The 20,792-nt window shown below is 43.8% G+C and overlaps 1 protein-coding gene across 6 annotated transcripts in view; it reads left to right on the top strand.

Moving 5' to 3' along the window:
* The window catches only part of TRAF3 (TNF receptor associated factor 3), an 81,961-nt gene that overhangs the window by 26,511 nt on the left and 34,658 nt on the right, over positions 1 to 20,792 (top strand). For 5 of the 6 annotated variants that reach the window (XM_060271745.1, XM_035105552.2, XM_060271740.1 and 2 more), the window contains 2 exons: positions 11,946 to 12,065; positions 18,314 to 18,572. In XM_060271745.1, the coding sequence (XP_060127728.1) occupies positions 18,334 to 18,572 (239 nt within the window). In that variant the 5' untranslated portion in view covers positions 11,946 to 12,065; positions 18,314 to 18,333. Of the gene's footprint in view, positions 1 to 8,322; positions 12,066 to 18,313; positions 18,573 to 20,792 lie in introns of those variants that run through there. The other variant, XM_060271742.1, reaches the window with a different exon arrangement.

Raw genomic sequence — 20,792 nt, 5'->3', positions numbered from 1 at the left:
TTACATTCAGCGTATGGGACTTACCGGTTTTTTTCGCTCCATAGGACGCACCTGACTGTAGGACGCACCTAGTTTTTTGAGGAGGAAAACAAGATTATTTTTTTGCTTTTTTGAATTGTCCTAGGCATAGCAGCCGACTCCTAGAGGCCTAGGAGCCTTTGCCCCCCCCCCCATTTAAATATTTGAGGAAAGGGGGAAAGCTCCATTTTTTAAGGATCAGCTCAAAGTTGTGCAGCTTTTTTGCAAATGGGAAATGCCCCGTTTTTTTGGGGGGGGGGGTCAGCTCAGAGTTGTGCATCTTTTTTGCAAAGGGGGAAAGCTCCATTTTTTAGGATCAGCTCAAAGTTGCTGAGTTTCCTTGCAAAGGGAAAAAATCCTGTTTTTAAAATCCTGTTTCAACTCACAGTTCTGCAGCTCCTCTAAGAAAGGGAACCATTTCTACAGTTTCCAGACAGATAATCTAATCAGCCAGTCACATGTCTCCCTCTGCAGACAACAATTGAAGCCTAGGCAAGGGGCCAAGCTAGCTCTCTTATCTCCCTTCCTGATCTCTTGCAGTCAGCTGCTGAGTGGGTTCCTTTCAACCTCTCATTCCCTCTGCCTTTAGCCCCTGGGCAATTTGGCTCCAGGGACCATGCATTCACTCCATAAGACGCACAGACATCTCCGTTTACGTTTTAGGAGGAAAAAAGTGTCTTATGGAACGAAAAATATGGTAGCCATATTTTGTATCAGAACAGTACTGTAAAACAGTAATGCTTTCTTTTTAGGCCATTTATTGGATTAAGGTAAGATTTGTTCTCTTAGCTGTAGATTATTCCAGCTAATGCTGGAATTTTCATGCTATAGCTACCGGTAGTGCTGCTCCTCTTGATTTAGGATTTGGGATATTATTGCGAGGAACTATGGTTATAAAATGGAGGGATTTAGCAACTGCAAATCCAGATTTTACCTGTTGCTTGTTTTCCCCATCATGTACCTTTCAAACACCTGTTTCACAACTTGAGTTGGTGAGAATTCTGATTTGAACTGAATTGGCCACATGGATGTGAATGGTGCAAATTGAACTTAACATACTTGGGGGCAGTTTACATTAATTGTGCTAGGAAATGTGAAGGCATGACTTGGGAACAGTACCTTGGGAAGATTGTGTTTAGGCGTATTAATAAAGATGCTTCCAATGCCTGGGATATCTGTCTTTTGAGTCTTATTTTTTGTGTGCCTTTGCATTTTTGCATTTTTGTTTGGGGTTGGTGAGATGCCCTCCCTGATGCTCTCTCACCAATCTCAAACAAAAATACCGTATCCAAAATATCCACAATTAGAATTGAAGCTCTGGGTCTAGCTGGAGGATCTGTGAGAAGCGGCTGTTGCGCAACCCCACATACCAGCTGTTCACCGGGGAGGCCGAGCAGCCTAAACAATTGCCACTGCATCTCTGGTCTCTTTGGGGATCCCTCTGCCCGCATCAACACCCTCTTTGGGTTCCGGGGAGGTTCTCCTTGCAAGCCACGAGGACTCTCCCGCTCTCTCCCAGCATTTCCAAGTTTGGATTGAATTATTTATTTCCTGGCACTGTGCATTTATACGGCCGTTCACAAGTTGATTGTGCGTATGTGGGGGGGGGACACTTGTACTTCAATGGACAGTATACAGCCGGTGCTCTTGTGCTTAGGAAGAAGAAGGCAAAAAGTGAGTTTTACTGATTCCCCCTTCTCCTACAACCCTCCACACCCAGTTCTGGAGGGTCCCCAAACTCTCTGGAGCTCATATTTTGGGTGGTGGTGCTGAGATCACTCTTTAATCTTGAGTGTAAATGGAAGCAATGTCAAAGTATATTGAAGGAGGGTTCTCCATTGTGTTATCCTTCTCTAACTGCGACAGCTTCTGGTGGAGACTGTGCCTCTAGCAGGATTTGTACAGGGCGCCTCTTGAAATGTTTTCGAAAGCATAGCATGTTTTATTTATTATGGATTTAGAAATCTGATTCCTCCCTCAAAAACCTTTGGGGAAAACAAATGTCAGGGTTGGGGGATCTCTGTTTTTTCTCTTTTGAGGGCCACATTCTGTGTTGTCCACTGCCCTGGGATCTATGGGTATAGGGCTGTATACAAATTTAATTAATATTAATAATAAATTACAGGGCTGCGGGTTGCGCTGTGGTCTAAACCACAGAGCCTAGGGCTTGCCGATTAGAAGGTTGGCGGTTTGAATCCCCACGACGGGGTGAGCTCCCGTTGCTTGGTCCCAGCTCCTGCCAACATAGCAGTTTGAAAGCACGGAGTGCAAGTAGATAAATAGGTACCGCTACAGCAGGAAGGTAAATTGTGTTTCTGTGTGCTGCTCTGGTTCGCCAGAAGTGGCTTAGTCATGCTGACCACATGACCTGGAAGCTGTACGCCGGCTCCCTCGGCCAATAACGTGAGATGAGCGCTGCAACCCCAGAGTCGTTCGCGATTGGACCTAACGGTCAGGTGTACCTTTACCTTTACCTTTTAATAATAAATTAATTTAGGATAATCTGTTGGGGAGCAATTACTACCACCCATTTATCTCTCTGTGCGTACACTTTTCTCTCCTTATCTCCTCGCTGAGTGGACTGCCAAGGGACATACAAGTCTCTCTTGCAGAAGTCTGTCATCTGATTGCTTACCAATGAGTTCTCCCCATTGCTCCATCTCCTTCCATTGCACCATTTGTTCCACCCTCTCCCTCATTTTGTTCTCCTCTTGTCCCGCGTCTCTTCCTCTAGTCACCCACTCGTGCACAAAATTAGGCTGAAGGCCACAGCTTGCCCACCCTTGCTCCATGACGGCATCAAGGAAATCCACACAGGAAGTATATTAATATAATTTATTTCACGACAGCTACACCTCCTTTGCCAATTAACTTTTCTTTTAACACTGTCTCATTTAGTAATTATGGAAACGTCAACAGAAATTGCTGATTTGTATGGGTGAAATAGCCCCGCAGATCTTCTGCGGGATTCAGCCTGTTAGCGTTTTACCGAGGGAATAATTGCTTCACACACGTTTCTTACCGTAAGATTTGAAGAGCAGATTCAGGGAAAGGAGGAGGAGGAGGTTACCTGATAACGTTGGATCATTAGGCAATGGGGTGAAGCTGGATTACTTCTCAAGCAATGGATCTGGATCTCCAACCTAGCACCCAGCCTCCTTGCTTATTCGCTTATACAAAAATCCCCACACATAATCTTGGTTATTTGAAGAAATCCTGATTACCACCAGCTAAAATAGATGTAGCTGCTGAGGCAGTGCATTTAATGACTTGCAGGATAAAAAATGGCGGGTGTCCTCTGGGTACCTTTTGATCTGGCAGCTTCCCAGTTAGAAGCTGCTACTTATATGCATCCCAAACATCTTTAGCGTCCTTGCACAGCTTCTTGTAATACCACCAGACAAATCGCTGTCAGTAGAAATCCCTGTGGACCTTCCAGTGATTCTAACTATATCGCAAGAGCAGCTTACGGAGGGCTTCATGTCTTAATTTCTTTCTTTTTCAAAAAAAAACTTATTAAATGTCAAATGGCTATTAATGCATTTTATTTTAAAGTTCCTTGGCTTCAGAAACCAGTTGGCAACTGATTCCATTATCCCATTAGTGTTTGCCAGCAGCAACCTCTGGATCTGAAGATGGCAAAGGATTTCCATAAATAAAACTTAAGTTTTCTGACTTTGTGACATGGTAAGAGCAATCCAACCTTCGTGAGTAGGGGAGATTTGTTGTCGAGCCACTGCCATGTCTAGAGCCGTTCCCTGGCACAGCTTGTGTAGGTTTGGGGCAGGAAGGAGAAGGGCGTGTGTCTGGATTTGCCACCCAATTCCATTGGGTTTTCTTGAAATATCCCACCTGTCCACTCCTTGCTGTTCTTCACATGAACTACTAGCAGCCTTGTACCTGGCATTGCTCAGGAATTCTGAGATGAGACACCGAAAAATCAGTGCCGTTTTGAAAAGTTCCGTCCGCCATCTTGGTTCAGAATGGTTTCCAGTGGTGATAGATGAAAACCTGCTCCTTGATCTCAGGAGCAGTTCTGCAAAATTTGGGTACAACATCTTGAAAGGTGACCAATGCATAGTGAGCAGACAAAAAACTTCATGAAATCTATTTCTTTCCTTTTTCTGAATGTGTGAAGAGGTACTGTCAGGGAGTCGTTGCTTCTACTCCCGAGTAAAGACGCTCTAGTCCGTTGTGTCTTTAAAGGTTTTATCGTGCATGCTATTTACAGTGCAGAGATAGCAGAAAACATGACCGCGTAGTCACTCTCAGAACCTGGCAATGGCGCCCGTCGGCTTCGGGGCCAGCATAATAACCTGGGCACCCCGAAATGCCGCCCCTTCGCCCTGCGTTTCGGCGTGCGCCTCAATTCGGGCGCTGGAAGGAGCGGTGCCCCTTCTTCCACTTGTTGGTCAGAGTGGTGCAGGGGCTCCAATATGTTTCTGAGCCCTTCTTCCACTGTCTGTTCCCCAGAGTGTTGCCAGGGCTCTGATGCCTCACTGAGCCTTCCTCCTTCCATTCCGCTTTCCCCTGATCGGCTGCTAGCGCTGTTGCTGGGCGAAGTGCTGGTTAGGATGGTGTGGGGGGGGAGGGCTCCCTGTAGGGAGTCCCCCTGACAGGTACCATTGGAAAGCTGAGAGGTGGGAGATAATAGATCATATCCTTCCATCTGGCATAGAGCCTCTAAAAAAGGCCACACACTCCAAACTACATAGAGGAACGTGGTGTTCTCCTTCTTAAAGGAATCATAGCTACCTTGGTTCCATCATCAGCAAATAATTTTAATAATTACTTCAATTTCTAGCCCGCTGTTCATTGATACACAGTCCTGCAGTGGGTTGCATCATGGAACCCACACAAGGGATTACAGTCACAAAGAGCATTGCGGTGTAAAAGTTAAAACATCAGATTTTGTGAACACCATGAGTAATACTACAGGGAATCTCTTGGTTTACAACTGGCTGCATTGCATTAACCCCTTGCAAAGACTTGAGCTCTTTGCTTGCATTCCAGTGTCAGCTAATGCTGTTGCCACCTATATCTTCGAGGGGAGGGCATTCCATAGCTGGGGTGCTGCTGCTCTGCAGCTTCACCTTAAATCTATTTGCATGTCTAGCAACCAATTCACTTCATGTTAAGAAGAGGTGCAGAAACCGCCATACAGTACTTGATAGTTTGGAAGGGATGGAAGCTGAGAGCCAAGAGTGAACAGGGGCTTACAGAGAGGAGCAGTAGCCGAGACAGCTCCTTCATACGAAATTCCCCTTTTGATTAATATTTTGCTAGTTGGTAAGTGTGAAATATACTGTGAAATGCAGATTTCAAGATAAATTGATTAATTAATTCAACTATATAATTCATTCATCGGTGTAAATTAAGTCTCTTTCCCCTACCCCACCCCTACAATAACGTGCCATGTGAAACTTCTCTCCTCCTCTTTTATAATAACCTCAATGTGGTTTTGAAATAAATAACCATGTAATGTATAGAAATATAGTTTCTGAAGTTATGGCAGAAAAGCTGTATTAGAGCAGCTTTCCAATGTGCCTTTCAGGTGCTTTGGCCATGCTGGGTAGAGCTGTGGTTCTTGAGGGCACACATTTGGAGAACGCTGTAATAGGGGACAATCTTCTCTTGTATCTGCCTTTAAAAGACTTCTACATTTGTCACTCTGTGTCCTTAGACAAGACATTCTTCTTTTCTGGAACGGGTTTTGCAAATTTCATAAGGTCAATTAGATTTGCTCATTGACATTTAAATTATTTTCTGTAATGGATGGGCTTGTTCTACAATACATGGCCTTTGTTGATCCCCATGACACATAGGTTTATAAGTGCTACAGTGCAAAGGTGTTCTGAATTCAAACTGACTACCCTTGCAGCACAATCCTGTACACCTCTACTCGGTAGTAAGTCCCATTGAGTTCATTGATAAGAGTGAAATGTTCCACTTTACTTCTGAACTAACCACAGTTTCCTGTGGTGTCTGAACTCTGGGAACCATCATTTGTTTAAACTATGTTTATTGAAAAGTCAGTAAAATGGATTTAGATCTTGCCTTGTTCTCACTAAACCCTAGTTTGAACAAACCACAGTTCACAGAGCTTGGAAGTCACCAGGAACTGTGGGCTGTTTAAAACTGAAAATAGAACCTTTCAATCTCTTTATCTGATTCATGAAAGAGGAGAGTGGAGCACACAAACTGTAGGTTCTGACCACCTCACCTCAACAAGGATATTGTAGAGCTGGAAAAGGTTTAGAAAAGTGCCATCAAGAATAATCAAAAGGATGAAGAAAGTTTGCAGCATTTGGGACTATTTAGTTTAAAGAAGGAGGAGACTTGAGAGTCCCATGGACTGCAAGAAGATCAAACCTATCAATTCTTAAGGAAATCAGCCCTGAGTGCTCACTGGAAGGACAGATCCTGAAGCTGAGGCTCCAATACTTTGGCCACCTCATAGAAGAGAAGACTCCCTGGAAAAGACCCTGATGCTGGGAAAGATTGAGGGCACTAGGAGAAGGGGACGACAGAGGACGAGATGGTTGGACAGTGTTCTCTAAGCTACCAACATGAGTTTGACCAAACTGCGGGAGGAAGTGGAAGACAGGAGTGCCTGGCGTGCTCTGGTCCATGGGGTCACAAAGAGTCGGACACGACTAAACAACAATAACAAGTTTAAAGAAAAGGCAAGTAAGGGGCAACATGATAAGAGTTTATAAACTTACAATGACATGAATAAAATTAATAGAGAAAGGTTTTTCTCCCTCATAGCAGTAGAACTCGTGGAGATCCAATGAAGTTGAATGTTGGAAGATTAAGGAGAGATGAAAGAAAGTACCGGTACCTCCTCATAGTCATAGTCATACTATGGAATGTGCTCCCCAGGAGACAGTGATGGCCATCAACTTGGATGACTTTAAAAGAGGATCCGACAAATTCATGGAGGAGGAGTGGGCTATCAATGGCTATACTCTACCTCCCCAGTTGGCAGCAGCAATGCTTCTGAATACCTGTTGCCGGAAACCACAGGAAGGGAGAGTTTTCTTCTGCTCAAGTTCTCTCTTGTTTCCTGCAGGCATCTGGTTGGCCACTGTGAGAACAGGATGTTGGACTAGATGGACAATTGGCCTGATCCAGCAGGCTGTTCTTACGTTTCAGCAGAAGCATTCGTAGAGCAACAATACATCTCAATTGGGCTTCATAGAATTATAGTGTTGGAAGGTGCCCAAGGGTCATCTTGTCCAATCCCCTGCAATGCATGAATCTCAGTTAAAGCATCCATGACAAATGGCCACCCAACCTCTGCTTTAAAACCTCCAGGGAAGGAGAGTCCACCACCTCTTGTGGGCAGTATGTTCTGCTGCCGAACTGCCAGTGTGGTGTAGTGGTTAAGAGCGGTAGACTCATAATCTGGGGGACTGGGTCCGCGTCCCTGCTCCTCCACATGCAGCTGCTGGGTGACCTTGGGCTAGTCACACTTCTCTGAAGTCTCTCAGCCCCACTCACCTCACAGATTGTTTGTTGTGGGAGAGGAAGGGAAAGGAGAATGTTAGTTGCTTTGAGACTCCTTCGGGTAGTGATAAAGCGGGATATCAAATCCAAACTCCTCCTCCTCCTCCTCCTCCTCCTCCTCCTCCTCCTCCTCCTCCTCCTCCTCCTCCTCCTCCTCCTCTTATTGTCTGTAATTTCCCCCAAAATGTTTTGTGGGAATCTTCTTGTAACGAAGCCAATGCCTCAAGTCCTACCCTCCAGGAGAAAACAAGCTTCCTCCATCTTCCATAAAGGTATTTGAAGATGGCCGTCATATCTCTTCTCAGTCACCTCCTCCCCAGGCTAAACATACCCTTCAACCGTTCCTCATAAGGCTTGGTTTCCAGACCCTTCATCTTGGTTGCCTTCCTCTGCATACGTTCCTGGGTGGCAGAAATATCAATCGATATACATGCTCCCTGAGCCTTTTTTTTTTTTTAAGGAAACATGCAGTGAATTGGGATGTAGTTTTCCATTCGGCAGCAGAAGCAGCTGATCATATATTCCTGCATTGCAGGGGGTTGGACTACATGACCTTTCTATGATTCTGTCTAGGGTTTACCGAGACCCAACCAATCACAGGCACCCTTACTGCTTCTAGGTCACATTTAGGCAAACTATGGTAAAGGCATTCCAGGTCTAAGTTAAGTGAAATAAATACCTCCTCTTCTTGTCAGAGTAAGTGGAAATAAACGTGTGCTATCTCCACTGTGCTGCTTACACTGATATATATAGAGAGAGAGGGGGGGGGAGGGAGGGAGATATTAGATATAGTATGCTTTTCAATAGTAGTACTGCAAGTTTAGTCTAAACCAGGGGAAGGGATCAAGGTTCTCTTTGAAACATTTCAGATGTTTTGCTCGTTAGAACATACTCTTTTCAGCCTAAAAGCTTTGTTCTTTGCAGCCAAAATATTGAAAGGCATCTTGCTGGGAAGGGATGGGTGGGTAAAAAGATTACTGCATCCCTTGGAATGAACTATAACCTAAAATGTTGAAGGCAAGGATGTCAAGCTGGGCAATTTATACTTTCTAGGAAGCCACCACTGTACCTTCAGCACTAAAGAAACTTATTGCAGGACTAAGTACAGGGAGGCAGCCCAGTTTCTCCCCACAACATGATTTAAACGTCTTTCAGAAGTAGGCATTAAAACACACAGAAACCTACGGTATTGTTTTGCTCTTGGCACTGCCTGCTAGGAAAAAATGTAATTTTTTGTTGGAAGGACCCTCCGAAGGTCATTTAGAATCCCTGGTGCAAAGCCTATGCTATTAAGTCATTTCTGTTGGGGTTTCTGGGACCGGGGGTCCCATTCCTTGCAGGAAAAGCCACTTGGCTAGGGTTTGGGGGATTGCTCACTGCTGCTGTCTTCCTGTAACCTGCCCTACCCATCTCTTCTCTGCCACAAAGATAGTTTTCTGTGCCCTTGTAGCAGGAAGAGATGGGAAAGTCGAGCATGGTTTGTTCGCGCCCTCCCAAGCTGTCTTCAAAGCATTCAAACAAGACTTGTTGAGAAAGCTTAGGCTTTTAAACATGCATTTCAGTCGAAAGCTTGCAAAGGCTTGATCACACAGAGGTGTGTTTTTGTGCATCCATAAACATGGCAATGTCCTTTCGATTAGGCTTGCAATGTTGCATGCTAGCCCGATTTACTCACTTACATTAGAGTGTGGAGCAGGGAAGATGCAATTCTTGGGACAATTCAAATTTTACCCCGCGCAGAAAAGCACTTCGGACAGAACGGTGGGGGGGGGGGAAAGGGAGGTGAGATCGTGAATTATGTTATTCGCAAGAACTTTTGGTTCTTCCTCTGTAAGGTGTAGCTGCTTCTTCCGTTTTATAACTAGGAGGTGTCGATTTTGCCCTTGTGTTTCAGGATGCCCGGGCATGTCTTCATCATGGGGTGCCAGATATGCGAAGCTGCAGTGCTACATGATTCATTGGTCCTGCGACCTGCTTTCCTAAGTGACATTCATAAAGCACACACCTAAACCTATCAGTCTTGATCTAGATGTTACTGTGCTGGAAATAGCACTGCTTGTGATCAATAAAAATCTGTTCTCATGCTTGCCAAGTACAAAGTACGCTTGGACATCTGATTGAAAAGTATCAGGGTTTTTTGTTTTGTTTTTGCAAGACATTGTCCTTTTATGTTCTGCTTAGCTGTGCTAGGATGTTTGCCATCAATCAGGGTGGATTTGATTTAAATCAATCTGATTTAAATCATGATTTAAATCACGATTTAAATCACTAGTCAGTAAGGCTTGATTTAAATCATAGTTTTCTACATAAAGACTAATTCTTTCTGGTATAACTTTAATATGCAAGTAGATGAAGATTTTTAGAATAACAACTTTTCATATTAGTTTTTTATCCCCAGTTTAATGGGTTATTCATATTTGGACAACTTTACTGTTGTACTTAGGAAGGAGTAAAATAATCATTACCTTAATAATAACAATTTAAATAGATTTATTCAACTGAAACAATAACATTACAGCATATGTTATTTGCTTAAACAAACATCCATGTTTGTTAACTAATTTGGCTAAACAAAATAATATATTTTAAGAAACTTAGACTGTCAGCCCAGCCTACACATGAAAAACTTAAATACTGTCCACTCCAAACAATCAGAAAAATATTGTTTCTATTCTATTCACTGAACTTCTTGAAACTTAGCACTGAAGGGGGTGTTTCTGTATTCATAGGTTTGTAGAACAATAGGATTAAGGTCTTTTTCTCAACTCTGTTCATGTTATAACATTTTTGCTGTGAAGAAGAGGCATGTGATCTCTGTTGAGTCAAATTCAGTTTTGAGAACTGCAAAAGTAAACCAAGCATCTGTGACAATATCTTGTAGGGTTAGGGTTAGGGTTAGAAACTGCCCAATAATCTTACAAAAACCTCTGGAAGAGCATGACATTGTGAATGGATTAATGGAATTTATTTACCCCAAAAATTAAACATATACAACCTTATTCTACATAATTAAAAAACTAATCTTTATTTCATGATGGAATAACCTTTGGATGGTAATATATTTTCCTCAAAAAGCATTTTATTTAAAAAAATCCGATTTAAATCAAAAAAATCGATTTAAATCAAAAAAATCCGATTTTTTTTATTTTTTTAAAAAAATCATTGATTTTTATCCACCCTGCCATCAATAAATCTATGCAGTTGCATCGTGCAGGGAGGACCAGAGGGTTGGTGGCCCCCGGCGCATTTGGTAGGGGGCACATGTTGCTCCTCGCCGCCCCGCCTGCCCTGCGAACCTCTGGGGAAATTGCAAAAACACGTGCCTCAGTTAAAAAGATCGCTCCCCACATCAAATAGGGGTGCGCATTTTGCGTGGTCGTGTGCAGCCCCCGGATCCCAGTGCGGTGCCCAGTAGTACGGGCTGGCTTTGCCCTCCCGAGAATGGATACCTGGAGGTCTCCACCTACCTCAGCCAATCGCCCAATCCTGCCTGGGAAGGTGTTGCCAAGGGATCGGCCAGGTAGGGTGAGGGACCGCCCTGCCCACACAACAGAAGGTGAATCTTACCTGCGAAGCGTCAGTTGGCTCCAGAGCTTCTCCCACCCTGCCCTCCCTCAGTTAAGCCTTTTTTTTTTGCAGGTTAAACTCTTCCCGACCGGTACGCAGGAGCTGCTACGTCATGGTCGCTGTTGAAGGGCCGGAAAGGAATTTTCCTGCATTGGCAGGTTTTGCCTTCCCCGTAGCAAAGTGTCACAACTTTAGCGGTTTCAGGCCCCTGGGCAGAATCCTTTAGTCTATCTTCCTAAATGGGTGGGTGGGGTGAAGCGGTGACCCACGCCCTCCTTGCGGCGGTGATCCCAAGGTTCCCCATTAAAGGGGTCTTGAGGGGAGGCATTGGCCATACGCCGATAGGTTGTCATTGCTCTCCCCTGCAACGGTGGCGAACGGGGGGAGGGTTCTCTGCTTGAACATATGTTCTCCAGAGCCAGCCCAATCCCCACACATTCTGGATAACCCTGATGTCCCCCAGCTCCCCGGCTGGGGACTGGTAAGGATAAAGGCCCAATGCCTGAGCCAAGGTCTCCCTCCATCTGAAACTTAATAAAGTTGTGGCCAATTTTAATCCCATAGCACGTTGTCTTGAGTCATTATTCCGCTCAGGGGTCGCCTGGGGGTTTGGGGGAACTCCGCCTGTCCATGCAATGTGTATGCAGTTTTCATGGGGATTTTTTTTTTAAAAGGCTGATTGCTATGGAAATGTGGGAAACTAGATTTTTAAGCTTGGAAAAATGAGAGATTAAGAGAACCAAATTTCACAAGGTCCTTCTATCCCTACTCTCCAGAGGCTTTTGTGATTTTAAGTGCAATCTCATTTTGCATGTGGACTTAAATTGAGTTTTCTTCTGTCTCTTAAGTTACAGGAGTCAACATTTGACGGCATCAACTGGGAAACGGATTTGCAGTTCATTTTTTGTTGCCTTTTCTTCTCTGTTCGAACGTAGATGCCCTTGCCCCTTTCATCTGCCATTACACAGGTAAGCTGTTGGGCTCCTTTTGGGGAGAAACGGTGGTACTGTATACAAATTTAATGAATACATTTTGTGTAGAGAAACAAGAATATTAGTGGTATAGGGCCATACTGTTGTTGTTGTTGTTGTTTAATCATTTAGTCGTGTCCGACTCTTCGTGACCCCATGGACCAGAGCACACCAGGCACTCCTGTCTTCCACTGCCTCCTGCAGTTTGGTCAGACTCATGTTGGTAGATTTGAGAACACTGTCAAACCATCTCACCCTCTGTCGTCCCCTTCTCCTAGTGCCCTCAATCTTTCCCAACATCAGGGTCTTTTCCAGGGAGTCTTCTCTTCACATGAGGTGGCCAAAGTATTGGAGCCTCAGCTTCAGGATCTGTCCTTCCAGTGAGCACTCAGGGCTAATTTCCTTAAGAATGGATAGGTTTGATCTTCTTGCAGACCATGGGACTCTCAAGAGTCTCCTCCAGCACCATAATTCAAAAGCATCAATTCTTCGGCGGTCAGCCTTCTTTATGGTCCAGCTCTTACTTCCATACATCACTACTGGGAAAACCATAGCTTTAACTATACGGACCAATATGAGTGTAAAATTTTCATTTTCTGGATTATTATTTTTTGTAGATGTAGTGTTCAAATTATACTGAATTGTTCATTCATTTTTTTTTAGTTGGTTCCAAATTTTGTGGACAATCTCACCCTTTTGTTCCCATCGCAGCCAAGAATCCAGGGTGGCACCTGGGTGAAGTTCTCTTCCTCCTGGGCATCGTGCCTGTTGTCTGCCTGTTGTCAAAGTCTTTAGTGTGCCAGCACTACCTCCTGCTGAGATATAGCTTACTGGTGCATTTTTCCTGGCTGTTTTCTGGAAATCAATAGCCAATATATGCTGTTTCATAAAATGGAACCCCGAGGAGCCATGTCTTGAGTTGATAGGAAACATGATTTGCCAGCTGACAATCAAGCTGCCTAAAGCTTACAGAAAGCCCTCGTAGGCTGCTCTTTCTGAATTTGGTTCCTAGCCTCTGTGAATAGGCACTTATAAAAAAAAAAAATAGCAGCAAAAAACTCTTCTAAATAGCAGTGTTTTACCACTTTCCTTTTTGTATCAAGTTGTTCAGTTCCATATGACAAAATACTGCTATTTGGGAGGGTTTGGGGGTCTGTGCTATTTTTCCTGTTTCTTCTTTTGATTGCTGCGTGTCTATTAAACATCGAATGGCTGTCCTCTTTGTGCCCCTGACATCCTGCGCTCGCTGTAATTCTCCTCAAATTGTAAAACCATTTCTTCATCGCCTTCTCTAGTCACCTTCTCTCCCCCAATTTATGCTTTATTCAGGAGTGGAGAAACTTGTTAAGCCCACACTTATTTCTCTTGGTGATCTCATCTGCTCAGGTGAATTCTTAACAACCTCTTCTGATGAGTCCCTAAATCAGCCGCTGACCTGCCCACCTCTTCTCAGGGCCAAACCATACACGATGCACAGTTCCCAATCTCTTTCCATCTGGTCTCGATTTCCTTTATTTTTTTTTAAATGAAAGGCAAGCTTGAAAGATTGCAGTTGGGAGTGGAAAATGGGAAGGAGAGGGGCAGCTTTTGTCCCGTCTACTGTTCTTCTTGAAATTTTGGGTTTTTTTTAAAAAAAAAGACAAGTAGATGTGGCATAACCAAGGGGTGGCAGCAGTAGTGAGGAGTACTAGAGGAAACGAAATATATGTGCTTTCTCCAGTTTTCATGGAAATTCTTGCTTTGGTGTGGTTTTGCAAAATGCTCTTGTAAAAGTGCTTCTTGTCTGCTAATATCCTGCTATATATGGGATAGGTGATTCAGAGGACAGATTTATGAGGCAGCTTCATTAAAGGACAGCTATTTAAGCATGAGAGGTCTGGAGGGTGGCAACACGAGAATGGGCCTTTTCTGCTGTGGCTCCCCATTTGTGGAATGCTCTCCCCAGGAAGGCATACCAGGCACCTTCATTATACAGTGGTACCTAGGGTTACAGAAGCTTCAGGTTACAGGCACTTCAGGTTACAGACTCCACTAACCCAGAAATAGTACCTCGGGTTAAGAACTTTGCTTCAGGATGAGAACAGAAATTGTGTGGCGTCAGCAGGAGGCCCCATGAGCTAAAGTGGTACCTCAGGTTAAGAACAGTTTCAGGTTAAGAACGGACCTCCAGAACGAATTAAGTTCTTAACCCGAGGTACCACTGTACTTTCAGCACCAGGCAAAAACTTCCCTCTTGAACCAGGTCTCTGGCTGATTGACATCTGATTCCCTTTTAAAATGTGCTGGTGGCGGAGGAATTATTGGATTGTTCTTGTTTTTATTTCTATCTCGTATTTTGTGCTTTTATATTGTGGTTTTATGCTGTGAACCGCCCTGAGACCTGCGTGCATCGGGCGGTATACAAATTTAATAAATGCTAATACTCCTTTCTTCCATAAAAAGGGGCTAGAAATGAATAATTTTATTTTCTTTGAAATGTAAGTTATACACTGCCTGTTAACTTGTAAGACAGGAGTGTGGCACCTTTGGCCTGCCTGCCTGCCTAATAAGTCCCTGCCCATTTGGCCCACCAGGGAGACATGGCCACAAGCCTCACACCTGATGCCCTATGTGATGTCAGGTGTGGAACAGGTAAAATGAATTATGGATAAATTCAATCAAAATGAAATTGCCCCACCATAAAACAGGTACTGCCGAATTGGGAGCCTCAGAGGCAAAAAGTGACATAAGCTGAACGTGCGGTGGATTCCTGCAGAAATACCCACACTTCAAACGCCACATGAATTCTGCATGAGATTCTGCATGAGCCAGATGTGGTATTTGATCCAAGCACTGTGTAACAACCCAGTTTCATTTGCTTTTAATTCTCCGGCAGAGTAGCCCTGGTTTAAACATATTCGATGGAAAAAAATTAATCTTAAAGAAGGTTAACCATTGAAAGGCAACCCAAGGAAAGTTTGTGTATGAATGGGATATTGATGAATTCTTACATTACCAGAAATGGGTTTGGGTCTATATTGACTGAACAAGCATTAGCAAAATGTGGCGCTGTGGTCTAAACCACTGAGCCTAGGACTTGCCGATCAGAAGGTTGGCGGTTCGAATCCCCGTGATGGGGTGAGCTCCCGTTGCTTGGTCCCAGCTCCTGCCAACCTAGCAGTTCGAAAGCACGTCAAAGTGCAAGTAGATAAATAGGTACCACTCCGGCGGGAAGGTAAATGGCGTTTCTGTGCACTGCTGTGGTTTGCCAGAAGCGGTTTTGTCATGCTGGCCACATGATCCGGAAAAACTGTCTGTGGACAAACACTGGCTCCCTCGGCCAGTAAAGCGAGATGAGTGCCACAACCCCAGAGTCGTTCGCGACTGGACTTAAAAGTCAGGGGTCCCTTTACCTTTAAGAATGAGAGAGCAGGGGATTTGAAGAGAGTATATCTGGATAGATAGTGAGTACTTCAATTTGGTGTAGAAAGCCTGCTCCTCTGAAGAAGAGTTTGCTGTGTGTTTCCATAATCTATCAGCTATATTTGTTTGTTTTGCATAGTTTCTATCCTGACTTTCCATTCAAAGTTCCCATAACATTTTACATTCTGTGAAGTCTCTGTAATTTCTTCAAAAACCACAAATACTGATTTTCAATGTAAAAAAATTCAAATAAAAATACACAAAACTAATAGCAATAGTATTTTTAAATTTTCTTTAAAAAGTTCTCTTCCCTCTTCTTTTTCCTTTGAATTTGCAAATGAATTAAAAAGAAGCGATAATATTAATTTTTTAAAAAATTAAAAGAAGCGATAAAAAAGAATAGCAGCAGCAACATCTTTGGGAAGCAATTAACATAGCCAAAGCACGGATTAAAATAAGTTAGCAACCGTTAAACGTCTTGGGAAACAAAATGGCCTTGCACTCTTGGATTTGGGAATTGAGGGGAAGGGAATTCTAGAATGGCTTTTAATATAAGCTTTGATCTATTGCAGTGTGGAATTAAGTTATGCCAAGGGACTAGCATCAAGAGTGGCTCACAATAATTTAAATAGAGGGAATAGAAATGGCTCCCAAGAAGGTTGTATCCATTGAGGTGCAATGGAGATGTACGTTGCATCTTTTACCCTTCTCAGCTCGAAATGTGATTTTTCTTCGCCCTCCAGTAGGCTGGAGTCAGGAGGGAAGGCATACTGGTGACAGCGCAGACTGTTGGGAAGGATGCGATGGCAGGAAATTTTATTTATGCCCTCTAGCTGTCAGTTGTAAGAAGATCTTGTTACATCACCTCTGAGGAACTGGCCGACCTTGATCTAAGAGGAAGGCATCCTGCGTTGACTGAAGTGTGGAACTGGGGCGGAAGGGGAAGGCCAGGGGGAGAGAGCTGATGCACAGAGATAAACAAGAGGTAACCAGGTCAGACGTTTCTGCAGTAGTATGTTGACAGCTACTATATTTCAGTCTCCTAACACCGTATTCTTGGGCAGAATGTGCTAGGCTAGTGGCAGTGGAGGCTACAGAGTAGATAGCCTACTGCTTTCATTGTTCTTTGCTGTCTTCGTAATGACCCTAACTCTTTGATGCTGTGAATGAGCTTAAGGAGAATATTGGCTACTGGTTGTGGTTTTTAGTCTTGCCAGCTTCACTGAGGATCTTGCTAATTGGGCCCCAGCAGACCAGCACTGTAGGACCTTTTGAAAATGTCGGAGAACCCATCTTTCCTCGCTAGCTTTCCACAGAAGGTGTTTTAGTTTAGGGTTTTGGCTATTGTTGGGTTTTTTTGGGGTGTGTGTGTGTCATATTTTAGTAGTTTTGGGATGCTGATGCTGATTATTACCTGCCCTTCACCAGCAGGTCCTGGGGCATATGACAGAAGTTTAATCAGAATTATAAATACAGTTGAAACGCAGTACACAGGAATAGGATGGGCCCTACATCTTGGGTAGTCAAAGAGGTGCCTCATCAGCATTCGCTGAAAGCTGAAGATGCCAGACACACCTTTATGGGAAGAGAACTCTACAACTCATGGACCAATGCCTTGTCGTGGTGAAGGGGCTTGAATAACTCAGAGAAGCTATGAGCTATGCCATGCAGGGCCACCCAAGATGGACAGGTCATAGTGGAGAGTTTTGACTAAACGTGATCCACATGGAGAAGGAACTGGCAAGCCACTCCAGTACCCCTGCCAAGAAAACTCCATGGACAGAGGACAAGAGGACTAAACGACTAAACAACAACAACAACTCTACAACTCAGGGGCTGCCACAGGGATTGCCCTCTTCACGGTCACCCTTCCCGAACTTCTGAGGGATGTGGGACTACCCAGAAAGCCCCCTCTGTTGACCTTACAACCTGGGAGGGTTTGTAGGGAAGGAGCTGTCCATTCAGATATTTGAGGCCTAAGTCGCGTTAATTGCTGGCCTGTTAATATTTTATTGTGCCTTTATTGTTAATTGCCATTTTTTTTGGAAGCCACCTTGAACGAGTCTGCTTCTAAGGGTGGCGTGCAAATATTTTAGATAAAATAAGTATATTTCAGGCTTAATCGGTCCTTACTACTTTCAGACTAGGCACCTATATCAAATTCCAACATCTTCATTGTATGTTGGGGTGGCGTGAGGGGCTGGATCTGATTGGTGGGCTGCATCCTGGCCACCCACCTGTCAATACCTTTGCATCACCTTGAGGTCAGGGGATGAGTTTCTTTTGCCAGCGTAGTTTGGAATAAAAGGAATGGCTTTGCAGTTGCCTTCAAACCTTCCTTTAGGCGTCTTTATCCGCACCATACCTAATATAATACTTGTCAGGTGTAGGGCAGGTGGCTGTGGCTTCAGGTAAGTGGTCTTGTGGACCTAATCAGGGCTGCAGGCTGCAGGATCCCCACCACAGACACAAGTGGGTGACTTTTCATTTGGTCATTTGCAACTGAATGCTGGAACAACCTCATTGGAGAAGCATTGTGTTTGAGGAGATAGATGATAATGGGAGTTTTGTCTGAAGCTGTTTTGCCAAGCCTGCAAATCGCCACTTGCTGTTGCAGCTCTTGAGTAGTAAAATCTGCATGTGTGGACTTTCTCTTCGAAGGAAAGAGAGGGAAGTGCTTTTGCATACCGGTATTTCTCTGTACTCAATACATTCCGATGCTCATGGTGTTGGATGAACTTCAGACAAATGTTTGCATGGAATACGCACCTGTTTTTCATCTGAATTGTGTGAGTACAAGACTCTCTCTTCATTCATTTGTGTGGATGTGTGTTTCCTTTTAGTAATATTTACCAGCTGCAACATGGACGCAAGCAAGAAAACAGATCCCCCGGTGTCAGTGGAACTGGTCCAAAAGGCAAATCCCGACCGCAGCCCAGTGCCATCCATTTACGTACCCGAACAAGGTGGCTACAAAGAGAAATTTGTGAATGCAGTGGAGGACAAATACAAGTGTGAAAAGTGCCACCTCATATTGTGCAATCCAAAGCAGACGGAATGTGGACATCGGTATTGTGAGACCTGTATGAATGCTTTGCTAAGGTTAGTGTTTCTTGGTATTGTTTCAATGGGGTAAAATGATATCTGAAGGCAAGGTGCTGGCTTCCTAAGCTAAATCCTTTCATGGTCAAGTTCTAGGCATGAAGTAACTTCGCATGTTGAACATATACACATAAAGAGCAAACACCTGGACTAGTTTCATATCTCGCAGTCCACAAATCAGCTCACCAGTCATTTTTTAATTGAGTCAAAATGGGCAGGTGGGCTCCCCTGTGACCTCACTCGCCTTCCAGAAAATAGTGCTCTATGTGACACCAGGTATGAGATTCTGCCCCCCTGCCCTCAGTTAGGGGAACCATACATTTTGGCTGACCGTGAAGGCCATCCAAAACTCCTTTGCTCCTTAGTGCTTGATGCATGTTGTTGAGAGAAAGAGAGAGAGAAGACAGACTGGATAGGTCATTCGGTAGACCATGAGACTCTTAATCTCAGGTTTGTGTGTTCGAAGCCCACAATGGGCGAAAGATTCCTGCATTGCAGGGGTTGGACTAGATGACTCTCATGGTCCCTTCCAACACTACAATTCTGTGGTTCTATGACAGACAGATAGTCGGAAAGAATGGGATTATATTTTCCCCAAAGACCAAAGGAAGAGTTATGGAACACCTGAGAGAGTAGCTAATTTTAAACTGCATCTCTTGCAAGTTGATGCTGATAACATTACCATAAATTATTTGCCAGTTCCGAAATAGTTCCAGAGAAATGGAGGAGTTGACATTTCCATATTTTGCCGGATAGATGTGAAACATCCACGTCACCAATTATATAGCTGTAGAAGAAAACGGAAGTGAAGAAGACACCCAGCCCTAGGGCCTTCGTAGTGGCTCTGAGCTTTTGGAATGATGGGCTGTAATATTGTTTCAGGCAGTTGTTAATTGCTCGCTACTGCTGTTAAGCTCATTGCGCAGCACCTAGGCTTCTTGTCCTTCTTGATCCATCACTGTAAATATGCAGGCATCAGAAACAAATCTTAATGAGTCCTACAGATAAAAGTGCTGTTTTATTGCAAATAAAGGGAAAAGTCTAGTTATTTCTTCCTGGATATATGTATCATGGAATCATAGGGTTGGAAGGGAACTCAAGAGCCCATCCAGTCCAACCCCCTGCAATGCAGGATATATTAGAAATGAAAGTCATTTGTTCGTGTGTGTGTGTGTGTGTGTGTGTGATTTTCATAGTAGAATGCTGTCATCTCGTACTGTTAACAGCCGATAAGAGGGAGGCAAATAATAATAATAATTAGATGAGGTAAAGTGAAAGATGTGGGGGGGAAATGTTCCTGTTATGATGAAATCAATTTGGGAAGAATGATACTTGTAGTCCAAAAAGCTAACTTGGTTGGCATCTGCTTCCCTAAGATGTTTAGATATGTGATTAAATGTTAATTGTGTTTTTGTGTTGTACCAAGCAAATGGCCTTGTGAAAGTGTGTGTGTGTGTGTGTGTGTGTGTGTGAATTAAATAATAATAATATGAATTTCAAATAATCTGAAAGCTGCAAAGAGTAAATGGCTTTGTGGTGTTTCACTGCTCGTGCAATGCTGTTTGCATACCACTACCCCTTTCTATATAATTCTTCTAGAATCATTGTTTGCAGTGATTGTGTGGGCTCCGCTTCCATTTCCAACTCCCGGCTGTTAAAATGAATGGAGAGTGTGCCACTGCATTGGGTTTGGAGCTGTGGGTGGAAAGCAATTCCATTCTCGGTTCTCGTGTACTTGTTAGAATATAACGATTATGCCGTGGAGCCTTTCACATACTCTCTCTCTGGGTCATCTGAGGATAGAGAGACGAGATCCACTGAAGACAGCCCAGTGAAGATTACTGCTCAGTATGCAGCAGTAGTTTAAAAGAGCAAACAGGATGCTTGAGTGCATTCAATAAGGACTAGGAGACAATAGCACAGTATCAGATGAATGGTGCTTGTTCTAAAGCAGAACACAAGTTTCCTGCATTATCCTCATCTCAAAGGGACGGAAAATTAGAGATGAAAGAAATGAAGAGAGTCATAGAATCGTAGAGGTGGAAAGGACCCTGAGGGTCATCTAGTCCAACCCCCTGCAGCACAGGAATCTCAACTAAAGCATCCATGACAGATGGCCATCCAACCTCTGCTTAGAAACCTCCCGAGAGAGACCTTTCTGCTGTCTTAAGAGCTCTTACCATCTGAAAGTGGTTCCTGGTGTTTAGTTGGAATTTGCTT

Source organism: Zootoca vivipara, chromosome 1 (assembly GCF_963506605.1).
Source record: "Zootoca vivipara chromosome 1, rZooViv1.1, whole genome shotgun sequence".
NCBI lineage: Eukaryota > Metazoa > Chordata > Lepidosauria > Squamata > Lacertidae > Zootoca > Zootoca vivipara.
Note: the sequence above shows the minus strand (reverse complement) of the source record. Positions and strands in the feature narration are given on the sequence as shown.